This window comes from Gadus morhua, chromosome 12 (assembly GCF_902167405.1).
Source record: "Gadus morhua chromosome 12, gadMor3.0, whole genome shotgun sequence".
In the NCBI taxonomy this organism is placed as follows: domain Eukaryota; kingdom Metazoa; phylum Chordata; class Actinopteri; order Gadiformes; family Gadidae; genus Gadus; species Gadus morhua.
In genome coordinates, this window is record NC_044059.1 from 8,779,452 (window position 1) to 8,804,050 (window position 24,599).

Here is a 24,599-nt window from a genome sequence, read left to right on the forward strand (position 1 = left end):
CCTAAGATATATTTACCTGTTCATCACATTATCTTTGCTCAAATTCGCTTTATTGCCATCAAATCCTTACCTAGGTACCAAATAATCAGATATTGTGTTATTACTAGGGCTGTAACGATACGCGTATCAAACCGAAAATCGCGATACTCAAAGCTAGGGGTGTGCCAAAATATCGATACTGCGACATATCGCGATATTTCGTCTTGCGGGACGTTATCGATATGCTGACGCCAAATATCGATATTCAAAGGTCCCATGACATGAAAATTTCACTTTATGAGGTTTTCTAACATAAATGTGAGTTCCCCTAGCCTGCCTATGGTCCCCCAATTGCTAAAACTTGCGTTTGGTGTAAAACGAGCACTAGCTGTTCTGCTCGCCTTTGAAAAAACGGAGGCTCAAGTGCGCTGATTTGGAATGTCTGTATTCTTGACGTCATCAGGAATCTCAGCTCCTCCCCTTACTCTGCCTGGCCCGCCCAGAGACGTTGGCCCGCCAATGAGACTCGACCGTGCGAGCGCCACGTGTGTGTGTTTGTGTGAATACACACACTGTAACGCAAGTGTTTCTTGTCGGTTCTTTGACGTGTCTTGTATTTCCACAACGAGACTGTTGTGGGGGTTATGTTATCTCAGCCATGGTTGAGAAGGAATTGGGAGAAAGGAACTTTGGCTTTGACTGGCTGAAGTACATGAACTGCGTCATGCCGCCGGTTGCCGCGAGGCACCATCGCCCGGCAGCGGGCAGCCGGCAGCCGGCAGCGCGCGGTTCAGTCGACTTCAGGTTGATGTGAAAGTGGAAGAACCAGAGACGTCGCAGAACCCGACAAAGTCGTTTGTGATTCATTATATCGTCTGGAGGCGCACACCGCTTTTGGCCGTGATAATATGTATTAAATGATATAGATTTCTATGTATTATATGATATTATTTAGATATAGAGCTCCAGGACTGTATCGCAAGTGTTGTACACTTCCTTGTTATTTGGATAACCGTTCTGTCGGACTCTCGTCTCAGGTATTTCTACAACGAGACTCGTATTGGGGGTTATCTCAGCCAAGGTTGAGAATGAATTGGGGGGAAGGAACTTTGGCTTTGACTCCCTCAAGAACATGAACTACGACATGGAGGAGAAAGGGATTGTTGGCGGCGAATGTCTCCAGCTTGAGACCCGCTGAGGGACCACCGCCGGAGGCGGAGGTGCCTAAGCGCTGCCCGGGAACAATCCCTTTCTCCTCCTTGTCGTGGTTTGGTCTACTTCACATTGATGAGGACGTTGAAGAACCAGGAACGTCGGAGAACCCAACGCGGTCGTTTGAGATTCATAATATCGGATCACACATCTTTTGGCGGATATAATATATATTATATAGATATCTATGTAGGCTATATGATAATATTTTGATATAGAGCTCCAGGACTCCCGTGTGTTCTAGAATATTTACAGAACACGGCTAAAGGCTGTGTGCGCCTCGCCATTGCGATACATCCACTGTAAACAGAGCGAATGAAACTAAGCAATGAAATGTTTTCTGCATTTATTTTGTTTTCTAATTTTCTGTTACTTTGCATAAAATGTTTTTGTAATAAATTCAGAATTTCTTCAGTGACACAGATATCGTGATGTATCGTGGGTGAAATTTCTTGCAATATATCGATAATCGCAGAATCGCTGTATCGTGATATTATCGTTATCGTGGGTAAAATATCGTGATAGTATCGTATCGTGGGGTACCTAGTGATACCCAGCCCTACTCAAAGCCACGAACCTGTCTCGCGGTGTGTTCTAACTCTTCGGTCAAATTGTCCGATTGAAATTTGCTAATAATTTGTCTAAATAATAGTCTGCTGACAGCGCCCCCTCCTATCGATGCCGTAAATATGTGACGAGATGCCCTCTCTGTGATCACAGCTCTCCGTGGCTACGGAGGATTGCATTTCTCCACAGCCGTCGAAGTCCTCATATGCGATATGAACGACATTTATCCAGAGTGGGCAAAGCGCGAAAAAAATTGCCTGTGTGATCCTGTCTCTATTGTTTTGTGTGATTTGACTGGCCGTTTGTCTGCTTATAGGTCGGAATGAAGCGGCCACCGATTATTGACAGGATGGGTACTTTATTCTACCGGATTCGTTCGCTTCTTCACTAGACACACGCGCTACCGCTCGCTCTCCTCGCTCGTCCACTCACTCGCTGACGTCACTCACACACGAATACGCACACTGCCATTCTCACGCATACACATATGCTACTCGTAACACTATGCCTCGTTATTGCGATGTTCATGTTTTTCCTCATCTATTGAAAGTTAGGCTATTAAACATGTTGCATTCTATACGGCCTGATTATGTCATTATTTAAGCTACATAGCCTAATAAGAAGCGCTAATAAGGATATTTGAATAAACCAACCAAACAGTTAAAGGGGCCCTAATATGCCTACCAGCAAAAAGCATCCTCCAACTGCAATCTTTGGTTATTTCTTTATTAATTTAGCTATACTTTAATAGTATTCTTTCGGTTCAATTCTGTTCAGTGTTCAAAATTATTTGTTATTAAATGTTACATTAAGATAATTGGTATTTAAGTGTTGTTTAATTAAAATGCTTTTTAAATGTAAAATAATCGTGGGATGTATCGAACCGTGGGTCAAAAATCGTGATACAAACCGAATCGTGAATTTGTGTATCGTTACAGCCCTAGCTATTACCCTATTGTGATCCACAAATTGATAATGCACTAGGTGATATTCACTCTAAAACATGACATTGATTTAATGCTTTGTTCATTTCACTTAACGGTAGCATTACAATTGATTGTTTTACCGAAACTTCAAGAAGGTTATATGCCCTCTCATACTGCAATATTGCCCATTATATAGTATGCAATTCAGGTAATACGGACCGAGAAATACCCAAAATGCTAAGCTAACGTCAATCAAGACAGTGAGAATAGTCAAGTTATCTCGGACAACTTATCCAACTTGCTCATTGACTACCTGATGATATCTTTTCCTTGGTTACATCAATCACGGAGGGTTTAAGTTATTAGGCGCTGGCTGCAGGCTTGAATTCCACAGTTTTGAGTGAGGTGTACCAAGGTGTTTTACTCAGCTTCGTCCTGTTTTTCAGGTCAGTTTTGCATTACAACTACTTCAGTTGGCATGGTCTGCGGCAATGTCTGGGTCCAATTGGGAAAAGTGTCATCAACCACACTCATCATATACCTAACCTTAGTGTTGACCTCTTTAAGTGATGCTTTCACGACTCTGCATATTGCATCGGTTAATGTCTTTGACTCCCAGCAAAAAGGTAAAGGGTTAGATCCTCAATGTCTTTAGGCATCAGCGAGCAAGATGCCTAACGCCTACTGGCACCTTATTAATGCCATGTTCCTAAACTAATCAGTCATCGGTTCAGTTTAATTAATCTCCCTTGCAGGCTTTCCAAAGAAAACGCAAATTTATCTATGATATAGGTTTTTGTGTCTGGTTATGTCGAATTCTGAATTTGGCTCACTACCAACTGCCGATTATTTTAGTCATTGGCATGTTGCTTAATGTGGTTGTGCCGGGGATGTTTCAATCAAATACCATATTTGTCAGTCAGTTAAGAGGTCTATTTTTGTTTTCAACATTTTAGAGGTGTTCTACTTGTATGTCCAAACTAATCCTCTTTTGCTTGGATTAAACATTTCATAAAATCATCAATCGGCATGAACAATTTTCATGAAAGACTGCTGGCTCCATCGTTACCTTTGCATCTTCTAAAGATCTTCTTTGCATTTCCCCTCTCAACTTCCATTGTCATCATTATCACACTGTCCTGGCGTATATTCCAAAACCTTTTCCTATGTTCCTATTTCCCAAGCCCTCTTTCCAACTGTACGTGCAGGGGAAAGCTGAGCTCCTTCAGCATAATTTAAGGCTACGTTGTTTTGTTGTAGATCCCAAACAGTCTGGGCCCAGTTTCCCGAAAGCATCGTTAGCCTAAGTGGATCTTGAAGTGCGTCGTACAAGCATCGTACAGTTTTCACACCGTTTCCTCAAAGCATCGTTGGTAACGAACGTCGTGAAAACGCTCGTAGCTAATGAGTGCTCCAGGGTACTCGTAGGACGCTAAGAGCATCGTTAGCCTACTATAGAGTGAACTCATTATTGCATGCGGGTGTCTTCATTCATAAAAAAAAAAGAAAACATTCGGGAGTATGCAATAATACAAATTATTCTAAAGAGGTCAGAGACTCCGTGCACAGCCCCGCCTTCCCCAGTGAACCAAGACACCCCGCGCCGTGACGAACGGGGGATTTGACCCCCTCGGTTTTACACAGGAAACTAGAGATAAGAAGGTGAAATCGTCGGGCGTGCCAAGCTGCGACCGAACCGGCTCGGCAGTGTAGACGGACCTATAGCCAGGGTTCGAGTTAGGTGGGAGGCAGTGGGAGCTGAGCTCCCATAGAGAGAGGTCTGGCTCCCATGAAAGCAGTAAACTCAAATATCTTTGGAGCCTCATAATATTGTAATTACAAATAAAGCTATTTTCCCTTCCAAATGCAGAGTAATATTGACGTTAAGTGGGATAATAGAACGCCGGTAATTATCAGGAAAATAAGCCCAGACAGGGCGAACCGGACACCGACGCGAAACGGAGGTGCTTCGACCTGAAGGGGCTTATTTTCGATTATGAGCGGCTACTTGCCAAACGAAAAAATAGCCTAACTTCACAAGGTGTCTTTTTACAATTTATTTGTTACCATACGTAGTGTTGATTAGCAGAGAAATAGTTAGCCAAAGACGTTGACGTCGCTTAGCAACCGAAGAAGCTGGCGTTGTTGTGAAGGGCCCATGCAAGTGAACGGAGCGTTCCACCATGGCATTGAGAAGAGCCGTGTCATAATAGCCTGTACGTCCTATATCCCCCCCCCCCCCCCTCCCCCGTCGAAATTCAGCGCAATGGAATCATACCTGCCTAGCCTACTTCATCCTGCCACAATATGGGCAGAATCTAAACCAAGCTCTCCTAATCGGGTCAGCAATAGCCGTGTTTGAATGATAATGAATGAATGGAACGTTGCATTTTTATTAATGTCTACAAATATTCTATGCTAGAGAGCCAATCAATGAAACCTTAAGTCGGCTCTCTTGCTGCGCAAAGTATGTTTCAGAAATCAGCACATTAAGATAAATGTAGTTGTCACACAAGCTATTTTGGATTTTGGTAATATGGAATTATTTCAGGGGGGGAAATGCCGTGAATAAATGTATGCACAGTGCGTTCAGGATTAGGACTGATATATATGTCGGCCTAGGCCTACATAGGCCTTTCACCAACCACCAGTTGGTGAAACCATGAGAATTGGAGTGGCTTCATGTCCCATTTATGATGCAATATATGGTGGCTCTTAGTTTTAAATTATTTAAATGATACCTCCATGCTTGCTTGCAGTTCGTCTGAAAAAGCAAGCAAGTTATCCATTTTGGACAATTATGTTTTTAGTCATTTCATAGACTAAATTATTTGTCGATTTGAATTGGCAAAGAAAATGACAAAGACCTTTTTTTAATAAGGGTTGGTCAGGTTTTAAACTCCACCTTTGTTATCTCACTATGACTCTACTTGGCTATGATACAGCACGATACGAGGACCAAGGCTGGGTTGCCACTCCTTTCAGTATTCATGCTAAACCTTAGATACTGAAGCACAAAAACAGACAATGTTTGATGGCATACATCCGTCAAACAACCAAAAGCTGTGCCTTTTTCACTTTGATGTCTTTTTATTATACATACGACTTTTATACTAAAGAATATTTCCCCTTTCTTCAGGCTTCACAGCTGCCTATACAGGACTCCTTTTATGGCCAAAGACTCGCCACCAGATGTTCCCATGGATACGCCTGCGGACCCACCAATGGATGTGCCGATGGAGTCCACCAAGACCAAACCCATAGATCCATCAACCAAGGCTGTAGTAGCCATGCCCGTAGATCCATTACCAGTATCCACTACCACGGCCGGACTTGCACCAACGAGCCCCCTGGCCACACCCACGAATCCATCAATCGATCCTCTGGCAAGGCCCAGAGATCCTCCCACAGAACCCACTACCACAGCCCTTGAGCCACCAATGAATCCCATGGCAACACCCATAGATCTACCAATGGGACCAAGGGCTACCCCCCTGGATCCCCCAATGGATACTCTGACGGAAACACTCAGTGACACGCCGATGGTGTCTCTGCAGGCTCCTGATGTGCTCCAACCCACTCAAGCTTCTACGCCCCCCCCCCCGTTCAGCGCTCCTCCCAGCCCAGGGAGAGGTCCCAGCCGGGCTAGAGACCACGACGGATGCCCCCCCCGACCTGGCGTCCCCTCCCGATGCCGATGCCGCTCCCGTCTCGACGTCGGCCCAGTCCACCGACTCAAATTCGGTCGGCGAGCCGGGTCCCGTCCCCGAGCTGCCCCCGCTTCCGCCGCAGCCGCCCGCCAGCGCTCAGAACCCCAGCTGCAAGATCATGACCTTTCGACCCACCATGGAGGAGTTCAAGGACTTCAGGAAATACGTTGCGTACATGGAGACCCAGGGAGCCCATCGCGCCGGCCTGGCTAAGGTAGAGTCCCCCCCCCCCCCCCCCCCCCCCCCTCCCCCAAAGCCTGGCGTGCGTAGGAGCTGTGTCCTCTTTTGTAGTTGCTGTTGGTTAAGTAACGCCACAGAGGTGTAAACACACCACTTCTCCCACCCTGGTTGAGCACCTGCACTACCACTGCAGACGGTTTATCTATTTTTGATCCTTCGCGTATGATACGTTTGCATATGTAAATTAAGGGTTTGGGCCCCAATGCTCTATTGTACCCTTGTCCATTAGTTTAACGAACCGTCTAATAATTCACCAAATAACAGGTGTATACCCCAGTTATTTCGTGAATAATTAATAGTGAATAGTTAATAGACGTGATCATGGGGTTTCATAGATACTGTACACATACGGTATCTATGAATCCCCTGATCACGTGGTGACTGACACAGCGTGATCTCGGGTGGTGAAATCACTGAACAGGAGCTTGTTGCTGTCAGTTGCTACACGAGAGTAATTGTCCTTCCTCGAGAGGGTTTTAATTTAATAGGATGATAGACATTTCTGGAGGCAAAATACTATAGTAAAGGTTGTTGGCCACTGGCCAGGTTTATTATCACTTCCTCTTGAAGGAATGTGGTTGGAAGACAACTGCTCTAACACGACACAACTTTGATGTTGTTCCACTGCCATACTTGTTGTTGTTGTTGTTCTACTGCAATAACAACAAACACTATGGGCACAACAACCCACACTATAATGTGTAGTGGGGTACGACGACTGCTGCTACTACTACTACAGAATAACATGGGTACAACCACTACACCACACAAACCTTTTACTGTCTTTCTTTGAAGCCAAATATCTAATGCAAATACTCAAAATGCTAAACATCTCTCCTTTGTCCTCTCTCTCCTCTCTCCCCTCCCTCCCTCCCTCCCTCTCTCTCAGGTGATCCCACCTGAGGGCTGGAAGCCACGCAAGTGTTACGACACCATCGAGGACATGGTGATCCCCGCCCCCATCATGCAGGTGGTGACGGGCCAGTCGGGCCTCTTCACCCAGTACAACATCCAGAAGAAGTCCATGACGGTCAGCGAGTACCGCAAGCTGGCCAACAGCAACAAGTGAGCGGCGGTGGTTCTCGGGTGCAGTGTCACCGCTTCACCAGCAGGCGGCAGCGGAAATGGCCTCTTGAGTCTCTTGAATGGAAATCTCCTATTATAGTGATTTAAATAGGGTCCTTTAGCAAAATTGGTGCCGAGAATATTACATGTGCACAGTTGCTATAAGTTGATTTACTGCCACAACCATTGCAAACTGTATTGAAGGGTTGGAGAAGGCTGAAACCGTTCCTCCAAACTCATTAATTAACTTGTTCATTAACAGCTTTGATGTTTTAACAATATACATAAGCGTTCTGAAGTCACTAAAAAAGGATATTGTTTGTATTCTGGGACCTTAAAGGGGACATATTATACCACCAGGTGTCAATGTGATTAGCCTTACAAGCCGTTTCGAAAATCTGCCCCATATGACATCACTAGTGGGCGTGTCCACCTAGATCTCTGCTGGATAGATGAGCAACGGTTACCTCAGTCCACTGGGTAGGCTGGTAGACTGATCTATCCAGCACAGATCTAGGTAGACACGCCCACTAGTGATGTCATATGGGGCAGATTTTCGAAACGGAGACAACAATTTTAGAACTTGTTCCTTTGTCTCCCTCTAGTGGCCACATGTAACCCCTCCAACTTCAAAACAACTCCCCATATACAGATCCATGCATGACAAACGGTCTGTGTGTGTGTTTAGGTACTGCACACCACGCCACAAGGACTTTGACGACCTGGAGAGGAAGTACTGGAAGAACTTGACCTTTGTGTCGCCCATATACGGCGCAGACGTCAGCGGTTCCATCTATGATCCTGTAAGAACCGCTCCTTTCACCGGTTCTACTGTTGCATCTCAGCGAAAGCCTTCCCTTGTTTATTCTTGAGTTTTTTGTCTTCCGATAACTTCTGAAGATCTCTGTATAATGGAGAAAAATCGACTTCATCAATCAACTTGATCAATAAATAATAGAGAAAAATATACAGTTAATTATATTTCAGAAACACATTTGCATCACACATTGAGATTGGGAGGACATCTTGCTCCCGGAAGCCTACCCTTGCAGCACTGGGTGGGGGTGAACCCACAGGGTGACTTCTGGGAGTCAAACAGCCTAAATACCACACTAGGCTGTTCTTCTGGCTCGGCCCCACCAAACGAGTTGCCTCAAGCGTGGCAACTCGCACCCCCCCCCCCCCCAATACACCCGCCGCAATCACCCGCCCGCACGTGCAGGCAACACAAGGTGAACAAGTGCCATGCTCTTTTGTTGGGTCCGAGCCGTTAGGTTGACCATCTGGTCCAACTGGCCTGCCCACTGTAATGTCTACCCCAGCGGGCGTGTCCCCTCGTATCCCCATTGGGCTGCTGTTCTTACCCCCCCCTCCCAACAGTGTCTCCCCCAACTTATGTTTTGTTTCGATCATGCTGTTGGCTATGCCAGCTCTTGCTGTTTCTAGATTGTTTTCTGGATTGTTTTCTGAATTGTAAGGTGACCTTGGCTGTCACAAAAGGCCCCTTGAAATAATACGTAGGATTATTGTTCTGACTGATTCTGTGTCGTTTGCTCCTCTAGGGTGTGGAGGAGTGGAACATCGGGCATCTCAACACCCTGCTTGACATGGTGGAGCAGGAGTGTGGCATCGTGATCGAGGGGGTGAACACCCCCTACATGTACTTTGGCATGTGGAAGACCACCTTCGCCTGGCACACAGAGGACATGGACCTCTACAGCATCAACTACCTGCACTTCGGACAGTCCAAGTCATGGTGGGTACACCAAGCAACCTATGGTGCTTTTTACTACATTTCATTAGGGGCTGAGAGACATCAGCATAGCATGTAAATTGTGCCTTTGCATGAATCCCCAGTGCTGCAAAGCCTGGTTTCCGAAAAAAGCAGCTTGAGTGATGGCTACCAGAAAGGCAGCAGAAAACCATGTTTTTATATCGGGATTTCTTTGGTGAAACGTAGGAATTGCATCTTTTGCAGAAAAACAATTAATATAGTTGTATGCGATTTGGATTTAGCAGTCGCATTCGTCCAAAGCAAGTCACCAAACTACACAGTGCATCCTTAACAGGGGTGGTCCTGCGAGGAATCCAACCCCTGACCCAAGTGTAAAGCCTTGCTTCACCAGTTAAAATACAAAGGGGTTCCCGGCCTGCTCTTTGGAGGTTGTTTCTCACAGCTCTTTGGTTACCACTACTCTTATCTCTGCAAGTTCCAGTTGGTGGTTTTACACACACACACACACACACACACACACACACACACACACACACACACACACACACACACACACACACACACACACACACACACACACACACACACACACACACACACACACACCCCCCCCCCCCCCCCCCCCCAGCCAGCTGGCAGACAGGAACTAAATGCATGCACAGAGTATCATTTCTCAGGGTTGGCATACTCCTGCAGAGTGTGTGTGTGTGTGTGTGCGTCCCCGTCTTCATGATTCTCTAAAGAAAAGGGCACAGTGTCGTGTTTTATATCCGCCTCTCGTGCGTAATAGCCGGGGGTCCCTCCCCCGCAGACCTCAGCTCGGCTTACTCTGTGCAGCCGTTTGTGACACACACACACACACACACCGTGTGCTGTTAGGACTCCAGACATCCCTCGGAGGCTTAAGTTTCAAGCTCTGAGGACCAAACTTTCTAAAAGTGGTTATTTTTAGATTTGGTTTACGATTAGCTTGGTTTGCGGTTAGTTTGAATGTTTATTCATTGGTTGACTTTGGTGTTCTTTATAAAGTTGGTTTTAGTTTAAAACATAAACAACATTATGGGTTGTTTGGTATTTCTGACCTGTGTGTCTGTTCAGGAACTCCTTTAAGATCAACTGGTTAAAGGTGTGATCTATGTGCAGTATTCCGGTTGTCCACCAGGGGCCACTACATACACATGGAACGTCATGTACCCATTCACTATAAAATTGTATTTTCTATTTTCTTCCCCTAAAGTCAATTGAATAACTAAAGTAATGGCATAACATCAAGTGAGGTACCTGGAGTGACCCTGGATGCTATTTAACGATTTGAACCTTTAATTAATTCCTATCTGGTTATCTGATTGATTACCATGCGGGTTTATTTCTGGTAAGAGGCTGGTGTGTTTTGATAATGACCTTATTTGTGGGCTGACTGCTGATTGGTTATCAGGCAGCAGTGGTGTTCCAGTTTTTCCTTTTTTTGTCACCTTCAGATAAACTGTTGTTGCTTATCTGTAACTCTGTGATCATGTGTGACGGTCATAGGTGGTTACACGATCAATTGATCACTGAATAGATGGATGGATGGCTGAATGAATGGAAGAATGCCCTCAGCGAGTGTATGAACTGTTAAGGAAATGTGTTTCGCGGCCATATCATTATTGTAAACAATACTTATATATTATCACTTTTCTATACTCTACCATAAGCACTGCAAGAAACAATGGTGACTATTGATAAGCTCAGATGTTGTTGCACTGATTGATCGCTGGATAGTTGAGACCATAATGGGAGAGAATAGAGAGCCGTCCTTAGCTCCCACAGCATTAAAGGGATATGCAGAGAAATCCCCCAATTTGGGGTAATTTAATTCCATTTTGCATACTGAACGGGAGTTCACTGGGTTAGCATTTTTGTCTCCGTAAGCCACTTCCATTCACCTGCAGAGTTACAGTAGCCTAGCTTTTGTTCATGTGAGGGGAATTAACTCTTAATTACTTTTCAAAGATTTCCCATACGTTCTGAATAGTTGCTTATTCAAAACGTGTGCCACTAACTATACAAAAAGATGGTGGTTTGCATTGGAAATCTTTTGAAAGTAATTAAAAGTGTTTTTCCCCTCACATGAACAGAAGCTAGGCTACCATAACTCCCCAAGTCAATGAATAAAGACGTTGACGCAAAGCCAATGCTTACCCACGCACAATGATGAATTTAAATTTAAATGACTTCTAGATAGTCTGGGTAAAGCAATCGCTAATTTAGAGATGATCTGCGTATCCACTTTAAGTCTGGCAGCCTTAAGGTTTCCACACGTGGACAAAATACGTTTAAAGTTGCTGTTAAATCTGTGACCGTCCTCTAGTTACATAACTTGTACTAGCGGGAGCTTGTCAAACTGGTTGAGCTTCAACAAGTTATCAGGTCGAACAGGTTACGAACATATCTATACATATAAATATAGATATACTGATATAGGCAGATTTTAAGGCCAGATGTTACTCTGGCCTTTGTGAGGAGAGCAAAGCCGAACCGTGACTCACCTAAAGTGTTGCACCCTTACTCATATGGTTGAACAGTCCCACCCATTCCATTCTGTTACTGTGGTCTAACGCATAACCACACACAGGCTGTCCGACACACATGCACATGCTGTTATCATTCCACTAGTCACGCTACAGGCTGCCTTTGCTGTTCTCTGTGGATAGGTACCGTTCACATTTCAACTGGTTCCGGTACCTTGAATTCGCTACCAGGAACCAATGGGACCCTTTTCGGTACTTTTTCCTTTCTGTAATAAAACTCAAGACGTGTCAATTTCTACCTTTTTTATGTAGAAGATTTTAAACGCCACCACACAAAAAAATGCCCCTCTCTACAACCCTCTCCCCTCTCCAACCCTGTCCCCTCTCCAACCTACTTCCCCTACCCTGTCAGTCCACATAGTAGCGTGAGAACGCGGTCTTGTGTCCCTGGAGAAGTACATGTGACTTCCTTCCCAAGAGCTTGGGGTGGTAGTGCCAGTGCCTCCCACGGGGGAATAGTACGCAATTCACGTACCATTTGAATTCATTGTGAGGTTAATTTGGATGCACCAAAAAGTGCTAAGCTACTGTCAAAAAAGCTCAGTCATCTCCGACAACAACTTATCTCTATAGCTAATTTGTTACCTGACGACGTTGATGAGGCGTGTATGCCTCAGATTCATCAACCACTGAGGGTTTATCTCTCTTACGTGGCCATGAAACGTAAGATTATGAAACCCGGTACGACTTTTACATGTACTTTTGAGTCTGAACAGGATTTGTCTCCTGAAAGGTATGTTTTACTGGCCAGCTTTGAAAAAAACTATTGCAGTGAGCGTTGACTGCTTCCAGTTCTAGTGAAAACAACCACAGCGTGACTTCCCCATTCTCTGTTTTACCGCACCCATTGAACCAGCAGCAACAAAGTCCCACGTGCTCTCTCTTTCTTGTGCTCTATCCTCTGTCTGGCCCACTCTCTCAGCCACAAGATGTTCTCGGAGCCATTCAGGTACCGACATTTGGCGGCAATTGATACAACGTGAAGAGGTACTCTGTAGTACCAACGAAATATGACCAGTCCCTTTTTTGAACTACCGGTAGTTGAGATGTAAGGAGTTGCTGCTCTTCAGGCCCCTGATTTTAGTAGGCTCTGAACCTACTAAACCTACTAGGCTCTGATTCCCATCTCTGTCTGGAATCTAGGCACCATGAGGTGCAGAGAAGCTTCTTGCATCATGTCCAGAAGTGATTTGTCAGTCAAATGATTATCTGTATTGTTACAATTTTTTAACCACACAGAAATCCCTAGCTCTTCTTCGCTCTTAAGAAACTCTTAAACGACAGATGCGACGGCAATAGTGGTCCCACCGCGTGTCAGATGAACAACTTCACATCCCTAAACTCTTAACCACAGTTCTCTAGTCTGCTCACTATGGCAGCTTGCCAACAGTGAGACAGAAAACGGCGGAACAGGGTTGACCTTATCGCCACTGTGATGAATGGTTCCTGCTGCACAAAGCTGCCACGGTACATTTCAGGCAAATCCTGTGTGGTTTAAGAGTTTGCCTGTAGGGGGTGCTGCGGTACCGTAGTTTAGGGGGAGGGTTATGTTTCCCAAACCTAAACCTTTTACCTCCCTATCTCTCCCTGTCTCTCTTTCTCTCACTGTCTGTGTAAATCTTTGTCATCGTTTTTCTCCCTAGCTCATTGTTTAATGTCTCTGACTATATGTTTTGTCTCATTCCATTGATCTTCTTCGCTGGCTTCATCGATACAAATGCTAGCAGATTTTCAGGCATCTAGGGAGTGTTATAAAAAGCAGATGGACACCACCGGTGTGATGGTTGGTGACAAATCTCCCGAGTCTTTATTTTATTGGCTAAACACTTAAATCCTAGGGTGTCCATATTGGGCAGTGTGTAAACCAATCTAGCAATCGGGTTATTTGTGGTTGAACGTGTTGTGTCCCTTAAAACGGACATGGAAACAACATATTGACTTTTAGATGGTCGGAAGAAGAAGGATGTTCGTTTGTGTTTTTGTTTCACCTCGTCTGTTTGGCAGCCAGGAGAAGTACAAATGCCTTCGGATGCATCAGCATTTTCATGTCAGATTTCATGCCAAGTTATTAAAACACATCCCAAATGTATTTTCTCTCGCATTGACAGTCGACTTTTCTAGTTGTCACCCAATCTGTTGGAGGAGGAAGACTTAAAAAAAAGGCTTTGGATGAAATTGTCTTGTTAATGACTAAATTCAAATTGCTGATGATGAATTACTAGATGGTCTATGGGTTCATTTGAAATACGTATTTATGCTATTCTCTTTTCCCTACCTATCCACAGGTATGCAATCCCACCTGAGCATGGCAAGAGATTGGAGAGGCTGGCACAAGGTGAGTCTACCTGCAACACGCAGTCAGTTATGACCTACCCTCCTCCAAATTCTCTTTACTCACTCACTCAGTCACTCACACGTCCCATCTCTTCACCGCCTCGATTGGGTTTTTAAATAAAACTCCCTGGTTTGTCCTTGTTGTGCCGTGTCTCTGTGATCATTGTCCAGGGTGTAACCTCTGTGTGGTTTAAAATCCAGTTTACACAGCAAAATGGACACTCCATCAGAGGAACACGCATACACAATCGTGTGTGTGTGTGTGTGTTTGTGTTGACTTTAATACTTGAAATTATATTGAAATATATATATCTAAACTAAGGTCAGTGTTGGAGGAAATAAAGGTGATTTAAAAGCTGCAACTTTCTAGAGTAATGAATGTACTTTGAAACTCTGGGACCGTTAGCAGGCTAGCATGCTACCATGTTAGCATAACTGCAGACTGTCCAATGTCCTCGTACCTTCTTGCTTCTTCTCAATACATGCATATGCAGACATTTGCAGCAGTTTTTTACTGAATGTCAAAATCTGGATGTAAGCACACTACACCAGATGGAGGCAGACATTGATGATCCCCAACTTGAAGGAAAAGATCCGTGGCAAGATAATAATTGTGATATTTTCTCAATAAGGAATCTGAAAGCAATAAGGCATTAAGTCGGCTGTTCAACAGTAACGGTAAATAAAGGTCAAAAGGGAATGGGAATCATTAATCTTGTCAAAACTATAAACCCTGAGACTGGACAGAATTGCTATGTTAATTGGTAGAATTGATCAATTTAGTTATTTTTAAGTAAACAAGCCAATAGTTTGAGAATTTCAAATCAACTAGCATTTGTAGCCAGTCATGTTCCCTAAGTGGTGTTTAGACACAACCTAACAGATGGCAAATGTCCAAACATGGAATCTCTCGTCTGCTCAAAATATTAAACTGCCATTTTAGGTCAAATGCAGTCCCCTTCTTCACCATGACCGTGTCTACCCAAACAGGGGATGACTAAAGCCTTCAAGTAAATACACAGATTGCCTGATAGCTCGCCGACCACGTAGGCAGTGCGCCTTGTAACGAGCCATGTTCGATTCCCACCTGTGGACCTATGCTACATGCCTGTCTCTTCACTGTCCTGTCCATAAAAGAACAATTATTCCCTTTTTTGCTATTCAGTCACAGCAAAATCTTGTTTATCCCCCACTCCAGCCGGCAGCTACAGCACCCCGCAGCCACGACCCTCACCTTTTTTACAAGCACCCTCTCACCCGTTCAAATGTCTGCGGTACCAACGTCTGCGTTACCAACGTCTGCGTTACCAACGTCTGCGGTACCACCTCCTGACCACCCAGTGTGATCCGCACTGAAGGTCCGCTCGGCAACCCCCAGCCTAAAGGGTCCGGGTTCGAACCCAGAACCTTTTAGACAGGGAGTCAAGCTTCCTAACATTATCCTGCACCCTTGTGATTTAATAGAAAATAAGCAGGGGTTGGGACGGGTTGGTTGAAAGGTTTAGGCTCTGCACAGGTGTAGGCGGGATGGTGTCTGGGGTTTTTCATAATTTCTTTCCAGCCCAAAGGGCAGACTGAAGGCTCTAACTTAATATTAGCCCACAGAGAGGCTGCTGAGCCAGCTGCATTTTAATGGGGATTAATAACCCAGCGATGTCTGCGCATAATTCACCTTTTATCAGCCCCAGCAAGCAGGCAGGCAGCCAGAGTGGCAGGGCGCGTGTGGATGTGTGTGTGTCCTTTGTAGCTGGGAGCAGACACTGGAACAATGGTGTGTAAGTAGAATGATAAAATAGACTGCTATTATAATGTCATTTGTGTTTGGGTTTAACTGGGAGAGCACTCTGATGGAACCCCTAGCCAAGCCCCCCCCCCCCCAATCCGTGGAGGCGAGTAGAGAAAGAAAGATGGATACATCTATTTTTTCTAAAAGGACCTCATTCTACAAAATAAAACATCATTATTTGCCATTGTTAGTTCCTCGTTATGTTTCATTATTAATCATGTGCTTGCTTGATGGGCCCCAGGTGAAACCAACCAGGCCTTTTAGCAGGGGGCTTGGCTGTTGTTGGTAAGCCTCCACCAATGGAACCAGATGGACTCGAGAGCAGCCATATTTGTAGTCCTAAAAAGTCCTAAATAAAGGACAGGAGAAGGAAAACAGAAACCCCTCAAGTGATAATGGACCTCTGCTGTGTGTCTTCTGGACCTCTTCTCGAGATGAGGTCCAGGGCTCCCTTGACATTTTAAAAGAGATTTGAATATCTCTATGGGACTTCGCCTGGTTAAATAAAGGATAAATAAATAAATGGCAACCATCACTTCCCGGCTAGGTTCTTGTATAAGTGCTTCATACGTGTGTCCTCCTCTGAACCACCAACAAAAGAACTGCAGAGGTTGGGCCGGTGACGTCGCCCCAGCCAATTGAACCGCGGGAGAACGCCATTCTCCGGGCCAATGACGCCAATGGTCTCTTAGCGTACTCTAGAGTGACGGTTATCATTGTCCATTGGCGACCTGGCGTTCGGACGGCTTGAGCAGGAAGGGTTGTGGGTAAATGGAAATGATAATCATAATTATGGGTTGTCTAAAGTGAAGCCCCCCTGGTGTGTCTGTGTTGGCCCCAGCCGACGAGAAACATATGGCACACACCGAGGAAGCTTTTAAGTGTGTGTGTGTGTGTGTGTGTGTGTGTGTGTGTGTCAAAACATAACAGAAAAATTGCAACAGTGGCGTCTGCCTCCATTTCCTCATTTAATTACTCGCCTCTTTAATGTCAATGTTGTTGGTCGTCTTCATTTTAAACGCATTGTGATTCATATTCCGTTATTTATTGAGATATTTTCTGGTATCCAACGGCTGCTATCAAAGTGAATTATTTTCAGATGTGTCTCCCAGATAGGGAAACATTTGGCTTTCAGCTACTGGTCAAAACACCCCAACCCGATCCCATGTTCCCTCATGCTCCCCACGTTCCTTCCTATTCGTCTTTGCTAGCCCGTAGGACTTGGCGGAGGTGCTTGGTGTAACGTTTGTCCGTTGTCTCTCCCTGAAGGCTTCTTCCCGGGCAGCTCCCAGGGCTGCGACGTCTTCCTGAGACACAAGATGACCCTCATCTCCCCGTCCATCCTCAAGAAGTACAGCATCCCCTTCGACAGGGTGAGTCCCTCCTCGACACCACCCACGCCGCCTCTCTTGCTCCCGCCACCTCGACCACATCCACCATCTCCAGCCCCAGCTCCACATCCACTACCACCAGCACCAACACCACCGGCAGCACCACCTCCACATCCACCATCTCCTCCAGCACCACCTCCACATCCACCATCTCCTCCAGCACCAACACTACCTCCAGCACCACCTCCACACCCACTACTTCCAGCACCAACACTACCTCCATCACCATGTCCACCACCTCCACCACCACATCCAGCACTACATCCACCACTACCTCCAGCACCACCTCCAGCACCACCTCCAGCACCAGCTCCACTACCACCACTGCTGCACTACAGATTTTCAGATGCCGCTGCAAGGCTGCCTTCCCTAAAGAATCAATTTTAAGTAACTTTAAAGTGAACGTTATCTATTAATATTTCAGGTATTACTAGACCCCATTTATTAGATTCCAAATCTGGTTAAGGAAAAGGCCTCAGTATTCTGTGTCATGCCTAAAGGTCCGGCCACACTGAACACGTTACGCGTGTTAGACGCGTAGGAAATCTGCATTTTTGGATAGGGAACCATTGGTTTAGGCGTGTAGATGCGTCACACTCGCTGAAGCGGCGCGTTAGACGCGTTTTACACACCTAACTAACGCGCTCACCGCACCTACGCGCAGAGTTAAACATTTTTTAACCTTTTTGCTCCTACGCGTGACGCTTAGCCGCGATAGCCAATCAGCGTTGAGCTTGACCCGACGTCACTGGCAGAGAGACGGAGGACAGGCACTCCGCAGCTCCGCAGCTGATATGGAGCGCCTGTAGTTGGTGTCCTGACAGGAGATCCTGGCACCAACCCGGGCTAGCAGGTCATCGAACATGGCCCCAGTCAACCGAAAGTACCGCTGGAACCGGCCGTCATCCAGGCGGAGTTCCTGGAGGAGGTGGCGAAACTCACCCAGCTTGTGAGCGCCTACGGGGGATGTCATGCACCCAAACACGACGGCGTTTGGGTTTCCTACTCTCCTTGAACTCCCGCAACAAATACAGCGCAGCGATGGTGGCGATCACAGCCGTGTTTGTGGCGCAAAAGAAAAGTAGCAGGGGAAATTAAGTTTTGGGCGGGCTCATCTAGCTGCGTAGGCGCGTTGAACCCTTTTTGTGACACACAATGATCAAGCGGCAGGTTGGGCGCGTTACGCGTTCAGTGTGGCCGTACCTTAAGGCTTAGTACTAGTAGTAGATGACTGTAGCAACCGCCATGCAGGGTCTATGGGTCAGGGAGCTTGTTTCATTACCAACCAACCCCGTCTACCAACGGCATGAGCGGAAGACCCTACCATTAATGTATAAAAAAATGTAAACGCATGTTTTCTTGTATCAGAATAGCCTCTTATTAACCAGAAACGTGACTCCTTGGCATACATTTTTAGGAGATCTCGTTCCGGTGAGGTATTTCTGTTTTGTGTTCCCCGGCGAAAAGTAAAAGGAAGACCAAAAAAATGATCCCAGAGCCTCCTGGGGTTCAGCGATAACGAGGGAGAATAAGCGGAAATAAGTACAGGAGCACAAAAAGTTTTCTTGGTTTAAACTCGGAACGGTGCAACCCCAGTTAACCCACCCCCACACCTCCCCCCCCTTCCCCCCCGGTGCTCTCCCCTGGGGTGTCATTATCACAGCGAACATGTTCCTGCACCTGCCTGCAGACGCCTCCTTCACCATGAGACGGCGGGGAGCTGAGATTGTCACCGCCTTGGTTTTCTCTGGGATCGCTGGGAGGGAAAGTGGAGCAGGGGTTCGGCACTCAGCGCACTGCGACGATCGCTGTCTTTTATTGTGGTCGTTCCCGCTTTTGTTTCTTGGATTGGGTCCGGAGACGGCTCTGTTTCGAGGTGTTTTCATTGGACGACGTAGGGCAGTGCAACCAAACCCGCGACCCAATCGGAAATTGACTTTTAACGCTATGCCGCGCGGATGTCAATAGTGTTGTAAACGATGGCATGAAAAGGACGCTCCGGCAGCAACCTTTACGTTGGTGTGATTCAACGCCCACGGAATCACAGCCTCCTGCCGGCCCGGCGCTTATCTTCTAGTTTTATCTTCTTATTTATATTCCGCTTCTTCTATAGGACCACCCGCGCCTTCTGGGAGGTGTTGATTCGTCGTATCGACCAATCTGTGGTCTGTGTTGCTTAGCTAAATGTCCTAAATATATAACCAGTAGTTCCCCCTCTCCCCTCCTCAGAACACCCAGAATGACTCATATGAACATATGACACGTTATAACTGGTTGTTTCCCCCTCCCTCCTCCTCCAGATCACCCAGAACGAGGGAGAGTTCATGATCACCTTCCCCTACGGCTACCACGCCGGATTCAACCACGGCTTCAACTGCGCCGAGTCCACCAACTTCGCCACGCTACGCTGGGTCGACTACGGCAAGATGGCCACCCAGGTGAGGCACTTAAATCCCAGACAGATGGGGCAACATTCAGATAAAGAAAGTATTGGCTCTTCAGCTTTTACAAACTAAGCTTTCGTTTTCTGTCCCTCGCTCTCTCTCTTCTTCTCCCTCTCCCCCACCCCCCTCTCCCTCTCTGGCACCCATGTTCAACTTAATTGAATGTCTTCCACTTGTTTTCTGCTTGGCTGCATGTCTGATTTATTTGGTGCCATACTGGAGAAATCCCGCCGCGCGCCACACACAGGCACACAGGGCTGCTGCTACTGCCCACCTAGTTTGTTCAGCATGAGCAACTGTCTATTAGAAAGGAGTTTGGTTACCACCAGCTTCCTGTCTTCTTCTCTCAGAAACCTCTCGCTTTTTTTCTCGCTTTCTTTTCTCCCTCTACTGTGGGTGTGGGTGTGTGGGTGTGTGTGTACGCTTCTTGTGGTTGTCTGATAGAGATGGATTGGGTCAGTCTGGTCAACTCGGTCTTGCTGCTGTGGGTCCACAAATTGACAGCCCCAAGCAGAACACACACGGATGCATGCACACACAAACACCAAGGTCCTGTCCCCAGTGGTATCTAATCTGATAGTGAACAATAGTTTCCTTTATGGAGTCTGTCACTGTTTCAAGTGTGTGGGGGTGTGTCCATTCCCTCCTCAAATATCTTTAATATCCTTGGAGGTTATGCTGGTGGACTTGTGGTTGGTGAACTGTTAACTCCAGCTGAACACAAGTGACCTAGTATTGCCATTTCTTTGACAACCCCATTTTTCCCAGAAGATGGAAGAGGTGTTACATGATGTTACATGAAATGACTATGGGGGTTTGGATTTGGAATTAGTTTGTGTTGATGGCAAAAAAATATTATTGCTATTTGTATACTTTTGGATGCTCACAAACTTCTCAAAAGGAAAGAAATGACAGGTTGATTAGAATAAGGTGGTAGGCTGCCTGATGCTTTTACACACTCAGTTCACCTGACATTGGTCTACAACATCTAGGTGGACGTCTTGTTGCTGTCCTGTCTTTGATTTGGACACGTATGTGAAAGGGCTCTGAAACCAGGTCGCTATGTCATGACTCCTGGATGTGTCGGTTATGTGCAGCAGTTTCCCGTTCATTTAGGCCTTGAGGCACAGAGTTAGTACGTAGTACCTTAAAATTTCACATGCTTTTAAAAAGTTGTGTACAAAAGTTAGTTCCCTAGTGGTTATTTTTCCAATACTGTAAGCCTAAAAGCTACACAGTTCCTATTGGTTTGATCGGGCCTGTTAGCAGTTAGCTCAGTTGTTCCTGTTAGTTTGATCAGGCCTGTTAGCAGTTAGCTCAGTTGTTCCTGATAGTGTGATCAGGCCTGTTAGCAGTTAGCTCAGTTGTTCCTGTTAGTTTGATCAGGCCTGTTAGCCGTTAGCTCAGTTGTTCCTGTTGGTGTGAGCAGGCCTGTTAGCCGTTAGCTCAGTTGTTCCTGTTGGTGTGAGCAGGCCTGTTAGCAGTTAGCTCAGTTGTTCCTGTTGGTGTGAGCAGGCCTGTTAGCAGTTAGCTCAGTTGTTCCTGTTAGCGTGAGCAGGCCTGTTAGCAGTTAGCTCAGTTGTTCCTGTTAGCGTGAGCAGGCCTGTTAGCAGTTAGCTCAGTTGTTCCTGTTAGTGTGAGCAGGCCTGTTAGCAGTTAGCTCAGTTGTTCCTGTTGGTGTGAGCAGGCCTGTTAGCAGTTAGCTCAGTTGTTCCTGTTAGTGTGAGCAGGCCTGTTAGCAGTTAGCTCAGTTGTTCCTGTTAGTGTGAGCAGGCCTGTTAGCAGTTAGCTCAGTTGTTCCTGTTAGTGTGAGCAGGCCTGTTAGCAGTTAGCTCAGTTGTTCCTGTTGGTGTGATCAGGCCTGTTAACAGTTAGCTCAGTTGTTCCTGTTAGTGTGAGCAGGCCTGTTAGCAGTTAGCTCAGTTGTTCCTGTTAGTGTGAGCAGGCCTGTTAGCAGTTAGCTCAGTTGTTCCTGTTGGTGTGAGCAGGCCTGTTGGCATTAGGCTTCATTAGGAGCTGTGCTATACTTCTGGCCTCATTGGGCTGCCTGGCTCCGGAGGCCTCTCTGTTTGCTGGGCCTTTGTCTGCTTCGATGAATGTGTTTTCCTCCCCTTTCCCTGCAAAGCTTATGAAGTTTATATCCCATAATAACAAAGCGCAAGTCTCCCGCACCCCTCGAGGATGGCAAAGGTCTCCATAACCGCTTAATAGTTTCATAAAGAAGCGGATCATATGGGCTTCGGTGGGGTAATGAAAAAGGGTGTGTGTGTGTGTGTGTGTGTGTGTTACAAGGCAAGTCAGTGCAGGGCGGTGTCACCTCCATCTCCACCGGCTACCCGCCCTCACTCTTATATCGAAAGCCACCATAACCCAGCATCCGTCTACCCTCTCACTCTTGTCTCTGTCGGTGTGCGTCTCTGGAGTGGCGTGGGCCGGCCAGATGAAATGTACCACGGAGATTAGTCTTCTAGCGACGTGTAGGGAGGCAACAACCTCTCTCTCTCCTTCCCTTCCCCTGTCTCTCGTGTCCCATTCCCTGTTCTCTCTCCCTCCCCCCCACTCTCGCCGGGCCTGGGAGCCGAAGAATGTTCCCGGTAATTGAACATATGGCGCAACGCGGGCGAATAAAACTGCTCGGATGTAATGGTGTGTGTGTGTGTGTGTGTGTGTGTGTGTGTGTGTGTGTGTGTGTGTGTGTGTGTGTGTGTGTGTGTGTGTGTGTGTGTGTGTGTGTGTGTGTGTGTGTGTGTGTGTGTGTGTGTGTGTGTGTGTGTGTGTCTCCCCTATCTACACTAGCTCTTCCTCAAGCCGTATGCATGGGACACTTGTTGACCCATGCTCTCTACGACGGTGCGGGTTCGAAACCACAACAGTCTCTCCCTCATGTCTTGTGTCAAAGCACGTCATAAATCAGCCCTCTCAAGGGCCTGGAAACACTGAGAAGGAGCACACAAGAGGGAGCCCTCCTTCAAGGCCCACTCTAGGGCCTTGAGAAGGCAGAAGCCCCTTCTGTGTTCCTTTCTCAAGGGCCTTGTCTTGACTTCAAGGGCCTTGAAACCTTGAGAAAGACCTTGAGAGGGCTAATGGATCCCGGGCTGTCCTACATTAAGGGCCCGTGGAGCCGTCGCAGACTGTACCTGTTATTTATGCGCTGTGGGAATAAAGTGGCCCGGACACGACTAACCCTCCTCCTCCTCCTCCTCCTCCTCCTCCTCCTCCTCCTCCTCCTCCTCCTCCTCCTCCTCCCCCACAGTGCTCGTGCCGCAAGGACATGGTGAAGATCTCCATGGACGTGTTCGTGCGCTGCCTGCAGCCCGAGCGCTACGAGCTTTGGAAGCAGGGCAAGGACACCACGGTACTGGACCACCTGAAGCCCACCGAGGTGGACAGCGCCCAGCTGGAGCAGTGGAGGCAGCGTCGCGTCGCCCACCGCGCCAACCTGCTGCGGAGGTGAGCCGGGCACGGGGTCAAGGGTCAATGTCGACCACCGCCGACGTTAAAGGGGTTCCGTTCTTAAGCGGGCCAAAAGGCTGGGTTGGTGTTGCTCTAAAAGGGACACCAGAGTGACCCAATCACCAATGAGGTTTGGAACGGTTTGGTCCAGAATTTTTTGATTGCAACATTTTATTTTGCAATAAGGAATTAAAACACTCGACGATGGTGGTTAAACATTCCAGCTATAGCCTGACCTTTTTAAGTGTTTTATTTGTATTGAATTGATTGATGCTGTTTTTATTTCTGCGTTTTTTATAACTGATTGTTCTCCACCTCACAGAAGTCAGCCTTCTTGGACGGAGAGAACTCCTTAGTCCCTTGATGTAAAACCACCCATACTCACTCATCATTTTCTCCTGCTCCTCTTCCTCCTCCTCCTTTTCCTCCTCCTCCTCCCCCCTCTCCTCCTTCCTCCCTCTTCCTCCTCCTCCTCCTCCCCCCTCTCGCCTCCTTCCTCCTTCCTCCTCCCTCCTCCTCCTCCTCCCCAATCGCCTCCTTCCTCCTCCTCTTCCCCCCTCTCCTCCTTCCTCCTCCTCCTCCCTCTTCCTCCTCCTCTTCCTCCTCCCTCTTCCTCCTCCCTCCTCCTCCACCCTCCTCCTCCCTCGCCTCCTCCTCCCTCTTCCTCCTCCCTCTTCCTCCTCCACCCTCCTCCTCCCTCCTCCCCCCTCGCCCCCTCCTCCCCAGGGCCCTGCTGAGGAAGAGCCAGTTCCGCCGGCTGAAGGTGGGCGAGGTGAAGGTGCTGACGGAGGAGGGCGTGGAGCTGGACACGGAGGAGTACCAGCGGCAGGTGGAGGAGCACGAGGCCCAGCGGCGGAAGCTCCGCGACGAGAGGCTGGCCCGGGAGGCCATGATGGCCCTGGTGGCCCTGGAGCAGGAGGAGCAGGAGGAGAAGGAGGAGGCCGCCAGGAGGGCCGCCGCCGCCCTGCTGGCCCCCCCGGGGGACGAGGACGAGGAAGGTGAGGGGAGGGGTCGTCTCGAGAGGCGGGGGGGCTTCAACGCCCCCCCTACACACACACACAAAGTACAGGACCCTGGTTGAAATGAAAGATTTATTTCTTATTTATTTAAAGTTAATTAATTTTGGTTCTATTTAAATCACGTTGATAAAAGGTTTGAACTGTGAAAGTGCGAGCCAATGGCATTTT

General features: G+C 47.1%; 1 protein-coding gene across 2 annotated transcripts in view; it reads left to right on the plus strand.

The window, feature by feature from the left end:
• The window catches only part of kdm4b (lysine (K)-specific demethylase 4B), a 44,557-nt gene that overhangs the window by 3,949 nt on the left and 16,009 nt on the right, over window positions 1–24,599 (plus strand). For both annotated transcript variants that reach the window (XM_030371865.1, XM_030371866.1), the window contains 9 exons: window positions 5,824–6,608; window positions 7,524–7,699; window positions 8,388–8,502; window positions 9,262–9,455; window positions 14,290–14,339; window positions 17,394–17,497; window positions 19,816–19,953; window positions 23,213–23,409; window positions 24,139–24,410. In XM_030371865.1, coding sequence (XP_030227725.1) covers window positions 6,249–6,608; window positions 7,524–7,699; window positions 8,388–8,502; window positions 9,262–9,455; window positions 14,290–14,339; window positions 17,394–17,497; window positions 19,816–19,953; window positions 23,213–23,409; window positions 24,139–24,410 — 1,606 coding nt within the window. In that variant the 5' untranslated portion in view covers window positions 5,824–6,248. The remainder of the gene's footprint in view (window positions 1–5,823; window positions 6,609–7,523; window positions 7,700–8,387; window positions 8,503–9,261; window positions 9,456–14,289; window positions 14,340–17,393; window positions 17,498–19,815; window positions 19,954–23,212; window positions 23,410–24,138; window positions 24,411–24,599) is intronic.